Source organism: Necator americanus, chromosome II (genome assembly GCF_031761385.1).
Source record: "Necator americanus strain Aroian chromosome II, whole genome shotgun sequence".
Classification (NCBI taxonomy): Eukaryota; Metazoa; Nematoda; class Chromadorea; order Rhabditida; family Ancylostomatidae; genus Necator; species Necator americanus.
The window spans coordinates 17,186,772-17,193,296 of record NC_087372.1 but is presented as its reverse complement, the minus strand read 5'-3'; the positions used below and the strand labels follow the sequence as shown (position 1 = coordinate 17,193,296).

General features: G+C 44.3%; 1 protein-coding gene across 1 annotated transcript; it reads left to right on the top strand.

The window, feature by feature from the left end:
* Positions 1 to 5,977: 5,977 nt before the first annotated feature.
* On the top strand, positions 5,978 to 6,525 carry RB195_018164 (uncharacterized protein; the record flags this gene model as incomplete). Its single annotated transcript, XM_064185481.1, has 2 exons — positions 5,978 to 6,091; positions 6,217 to 6,525. 2 exons carry the CDS (start codon positions 5,978 to 5,980, stop codon positions 6,523 to 6,525), a joined length of 423 nt encoding a protein of 140 aa, XP_064041362.1.

The following is a 6,525-nucleotide window of genomic DNA, read 5'->3' as shown; positions in this document are numbered from 1 at the left end:
AACATAAGACAACTAGTTCCCCATGTATTGCAAAGTGAAGCGTTGGATGTCTTGTTTTGCGTGTAGTTACACAGAACTGCATGCACTTACGAAATGCTGAAATTTGTGTGTGTGTGTTTTTGTGTGTGTAGGTGTGTCTGTCTGTCTGTGTATATGGCGCAAAGCGATAAAATGAAGTGAGATGGGTTCCACGGGACCATAACCACGTGACTAAGGTCTAAGCATTAGTCTTAGAGGATCATGAGATCATGGATCTTAGAGGACATGTAAACTTAAGTTACTAAGAGAAAAAAGTAAGTTAGAGCTTCGGGAAATAAGGGCGTCATTGAGTGTCCCCCCCCTCCCCCTCCTTCCCCCTCCTCTCCCCTCCCCTCCCCTCCCAACGACACTTTACCCCCACGGCACGCAATTCATACGGTGGCGCCCGCCAGGAAGTGGTAAAATGGGATTAGACGTAAACCGTATGAATTGCGGCGTTGGATTGGTGCTCCAACTTCAGAAAGTCATAAAATGGGGTGAGACGGGTCAGATAGCGTCGAATTGGTGCGTCATGCCCAGAAAACGGCAAAATGGTTTAGACGGGTCCCACAACGATGCTGTGCAGTAGTACCGCGCAATGACTCCAAGTGAATTTGTCAGGAGGTAAATGAAAAGTTGTGAACCATTAAAGGCATCACCCCACGAATCTGAGGTGGTACGGTTTTCAGGTGGAGTATTTGCGTACGGGATCGTAGATTAAGGAGAGGGGGTGATTCCGTCCATTTCCTGTTAGTTGTCGTAAGAAACGGCCCGGATGATGTGGCGTGTGCACACGGCTGGCGCGCTCCAATCGAACTCTTTGTAGAAAATAATGCGCCAGAACGCACGAAGCCGTATCTTCCGGGCCGTTTTTTGCGGCAATTAGGAAGAAATGGACAGAATCACCTTCCTCTCCATAATCTACTATCCCTTATTAGGATACTCCATCTAGAATCTGCACCACCTCAGATTCGTGGAGTGATGGTTTTAAATGGCCATGAAAGTAGCTGTGCTGCGTCTCGCCCCTATGTACGCCACCGCATGTCTATTCCCACCCCTCATCAGCTTGGTTACATCCTTTTTTTTTAGAAATTGGAAACATGAATGCAAACGGCTGCTCAAATAGTAGCTGACAGTTCACATGATCGTGGAACCTTATCTTTTTCAGTAAGAGGATGACGTTCATGTCATTTCATATTAACAAATTATTCTGCGCTGATTGTTGAAGAGAAGGAGAAGAAAAACTAATACTTCGAATTATGTTTCCAAGCTTTTGCGGAATTGAAGCAACATGTGTAGGTGCGGGGGCGGGGGTAGTGTAGCGGTTAGAGGTTCCGCTTCCCGCACGATCGACAAGAGGTTCGACTCCGCCCTAGTGCTCCCCAAGCCTTTCATTATTCGGGGTCGATGAATTGGTACCAGACTTGTCTGAAGGGATAAAAAGACTGACTTGACACATTGGCTAGCCACCGCAAGTCATTGTATATTCCAGTCACACGTTCGTAAACCTCAAATGATTCTGAATTGAAGTAAACGTGGAGGCGCATCCCAAGCAGATTGATTAACGCCAGAACGTTATCCTTTTGTCTTTCAGAAGCGGTTTCAACTTTCTATCTGTTCTGCAAAAATGTGACACAGCGGTTGACAAATTCGATTGATAAGACCATTCCTCCCCCCTCCCCGTTTTTCAGAATAATTGGGGGATTTGAGCATGATCGCCCTAATCTTCGTTAACTACACTCTTGACTTTATTTTTTCGTGGGACGATCTCGATGTCGTTAATTTTGTGGTACGCTGTCTTTAAATTTAGTTTATATACAGAAGAGACATGCTTGAGCATAAAAAAAGTGTTTTTTTCCAACAAATATTGGGAAACAAGTTAAAATTCAAGGCCTTTCCGTGCATGGGTAAAAAGATGAAAAAAAGATACAGTTTCTGGCGTATCCATCCATTCAGGATGCACCAACGGATTTTACTGCAATTCGTAATCGTTGTGGCTATGGAACGCGTGTTCGGCTATACAATGACTTGCGGGGGCTAGCCGATGTGTCAAGTCAGTGTTTTTATCCTCCAGACAAGTCTGGTACCAAGTTATCGACCCCGAAGGGATGAAAGACTTGCTTTGCACTAGGGTGGTTTCGAACCATCGACCGTGTGGCTACAAGGGACCTTTGAAGGCATCACCGGGTGGTACTGCTTTCAGGTTGGTTATGCGTATACGGGGTCGCAGATTGTGTGGAAGAGAGTGATTCCGTCCGTTTCTCCCTGTATCACTGGAAACTGACGACACCGGAATGCTGTTTCTTATGATTGCTTGTTTCTGTTGCAATGCGCAAACATTTGAGCTCCGCGCAACCCCTCCCCGCCTACGATTTGCTAGAACCCATTCGAACAAATCGCAGGCGGGGGATGGCGCAAGGGTGGCGCGCTGCAGTTGAGGACGTCGTAAGAAACAGTGTTCAAGGGGTTGTCCGTCTCCACTGATACAGGGAAAAATGGACGGAATCAGCCCCATAATCTACGACCCCGTATGCGAATACTCCACCTGAAATCCGTATCACCTCATATTCGTGGCGTGTTGCCTTTAACGAACTGCTCCACACCCGCCCCGTGCATGGATGTCTGCCAAAATCGTATAGAGGGATGGCTTCAGGAATGTCTCCGTTGAGACTACGAATTTTTGCAAAAGTAAACGCATTGGAAGGAACCCACAAACGGCACGAAAATATAACCGGTACAACTTTGATATCCGGTATTTCACAATACTATAATACCTATTGGAAAACAGTGTTTGTGGGTTTCTATAGATAAGTTCATGAGTTAGCTTGAATCGTGGGTTGCACAATGAACTATCTGATTCTGAATTACCTAATCGAAGTGGAAGATGGAAACTTTGAAGGTTGGCCGCTGTTATCACCGTCTTTAGTTAACAGTCGAGTTTTTCCAGCGAATTCAAGAATATGAATTCGAGATGCTTTCTGGAGATAGACCACCCTCTCAGAATATCCCGCGCACCGTCGCTACATGTGGTAGGGTATTCTGTGAAAAAGTACCGAAAAGTCAACTCCACGACATTCCTCTATTGTCACGGCTGTACGACTGTAAAGGTAATGTTAACGGTTCTAAAATCCTCAGGCCTATTCTGTTAGTCTACTTTCTTGTCAGACGGGAACTTATGCTCTGATGATGATGTGTTTGGATGGACAGATTGCACATACACTGCAAGTAGGAATGCCTCACAATTATACGGAAACTCCCTTCCTATTTCCTTCCTAATCAAGTGGGACGTTGGAGCAGCAAACAGAAGTTCCCTCAGATCCAAGGCATGCACTTCCACCTTCAACTATGAGATATAAAAGTAGACTTGTATTTTTCTTTTAGAGGCGGGCAAGGCGTTTGTTGGATGTACCGTTTTCTTTTGTTCGATTCCTTCGATTTCATCCCTCTTCTGCTCTGAAGAAGGGCCTTCTGGAAACGTTACACCAAGAACAGGGATCATAACAACCTTGTGAGCCCAACGTAAAACAGCATATACAAGATTGGATATGTTTTCGACTTATCACGTTTTCAGGAAGGCAAAGATACCGAAACGCTAGCCGATATTTACATTTCTGACTTTGTGCACCTTTTAATACTAGAGCAAAACAATGTTCAAGCAAAGTCGAACTTTCATACCTTAGTGCCAAGATTTGTAGAGATCGGAATCTATTTCTAAGTTTCCGTCAACTCGTTGCTGTTTCAAAAATCTCTCCATCGCTGTCTGAATGTGATCAGTCGCGGTGGATTTCGTACTATCTCGTGAAAATATCTTCGTTTTGTGGCGCACAGCGAACTTGTAGATGACCCAGCTACCCGGGAACGAGGTTTTTTTTTAGAGTTCATGAACATCATGACCCCAAAATGTTGTATATCCATCAATTTTTTTTGTTTACTTACGAAAAAACGAATGGAATCTGCTGCTATTTAAAGAACTCAGAAACCACACCTTGTATATCTGCATAGAACAATAATACAATACAAGTTCCACGTGTAAGACATGCACATTTTGCATGCAAAGAGTACGCAACTGCGCTTTGCATGCAAAACACAAAACAAAAACAAAGAATTTATTTTGCATGGGACCACTTTGCTCATTCTTCTGACTACAACTGCTGATATGATTTGTAGATAATCATTCCAACTCCAGGCCCTGGAATTTCGTACCGACAAAACTAGATTGAACCACAATTCGTAACTTCTTTGTGAATAGAGCCTTCACCCACCATACATGAAAGAATAACTGAGCGAAATTAGAAGTTACGCACCAGACCAGACACTTTTTTGTGATTGAAACCTGCTCCCGTCGATGCAATACGATCCCAGAATATCTGTGCACGCGGACCATCTGATGGTATCTTCATACAGACGCAAGATGAACTCACAGCTAAGGGAAAATACCCATGATTCTCACATTTAATACAGATCTTGATTCGACCATACATTCTCTAAGAACATATGTCAGTAAAACAGCTTCTACCTCAGCCAGTTCTCTTTCTTCACCTTCTTTTGAACATGCTAGTATGCTTTTACAAGCTTGGGAACGAAAATCCCCTTTTTTCTGTTTTGGCAAGCTAAAACGATCGTAGCAGAACCGCATAGAACTGGATCAGTGAACTTCATAATCGCGCCCGTTATCTGTCGATCACCGAGACTTCGACGAAAAATGAATTCTACAGGGCGATCGCACCCATGTCTACGTCCAGACATATTCACTTTAATTGTTTACTCTCCCGTTAGCGACGCTGCAAATTTTCCCAAGGAATTAATGATGCGGATCTTCGCTACATCCTCTGTTCATCGACTTTTCACATCGAGCGGAAACTATGACCTGGTTGATCTTGCCTTGTTCTTCGCGCCATTTCCGCCACTATCAGCATTTTTCCTCGGTCTGATTCCTTGCCTGGGCATCAATTTAACCTACGAACTCCCAAAAATCGTATTTCTCGCAATGGCAGCTAGATATACACTTTGAAATTCTCTTTCTGAAGTTAACTAACGTTTCTTGTTCCATGAACTCTTGCTACATTCATTAACGTGATTTATAAAGGTGAGAACATACTTATATGATGTGGTCTTACCATGCCGCTTACTTTTTACTCTTCCTTTTTTTAATTAAAGGCATCACCCATGAATCTGAGGTTGTACGGATTTCAGGTGGAGTATTCGTGTACGGGATCGTGGATTATGGAGAGGGGGGTGATTTCGTCCATTTCTTCCTAATTGCTGCAGAAAACGGCCAGGAAGATGCGGCGTCGCACAAGGCTGGCGCGCTCCAACCGAACTCCTTGAAGAAAATAGTAGGCGCCAGAACGCCCGAAGCTGTATCTTGCGGACCGTTTTTTACGGCAGTTAGGAAGGAAAAAAGGAAGGAAAAATGGACGGAATCACCCCCTCTCCATAATCTACTTTCCCGTATAAGAATACTCCACCTGAAATCTGTACCACCTCAGATTCGTGGGGTGATGCCTTTAAAATTCTACTATTAGACGTTCTCAATTTCGACATTCTCTCATCTCACCTAATGAGAAACTACTGCCAGAATCCATGAAACTTAGCAGAAGTACGGCTACAGCTGCTCTACTTCCTTATGATTGCACATTTCTCATTTTATAGCTCCTATTTCATCGTTATACGTTGTTGAACATCAACGAAGTGCATGAGTTAGTTACGGGTGTACGGTACGGGTCCTACGGGTGTATAGCAGTGGTAAGAGGTCACCACTACGTCTACGCTGTTGATTATTCGACACCGAGCGGTTGGTCATACAGAGCGATTGGTCATCACACAGCCCATACAGAGGCTTTCTATCCCCAATAAATCCGACTTAAAGTCTATACCTACGGATACTGCTGAAAACGACAATACGGACCTTTTCTACGATTGACTAAATGCGTGTATGTCTCAAATACGTAGCCAGCAGATGGTCATTGTCGGAATCGATGCGAATGCAAGGATGGTACTTGATAAGCAATCCAATGTGCTGGGGAAATGTTATTATACGATGGAGGACACGTCGGATAACGGTAACCATCTGGTCGACTTATGAGAACCGACTGGCTTCATAGTCTCCTTCTTTAAGAGTGTACCGGCGGATAATAGATGGATGGTATGAACATCTTGCACCGCCGACTACAAAAAAAAATATCTTTCCTTCTTTAGTCAGATGCTGAGGAGACCAGTAGATCGCTTTGTTCAACGTGTTCTGAGGGGCCAGAAAAGCTAGAGAAGGGCATTTGGGGGAGAATGGAAGTCCAGGACTGTGACGGTGTGAGAAAACTTAACGTGCTCGATCTGGAAAGGCAGTTCAGGCAAAGTATCGCAGGGAATGGAATATCAACGAATGGGTCCGTCCTGCGAAAGCTCTTGCTGAAGATCGAGAAACTTGGGCAGAGCTATGTTCAGCGACGATCACACCTCGACGAAGTAGTGAGGAATCGCATCTTCGATAATATCGGCCCGCTGACTTAG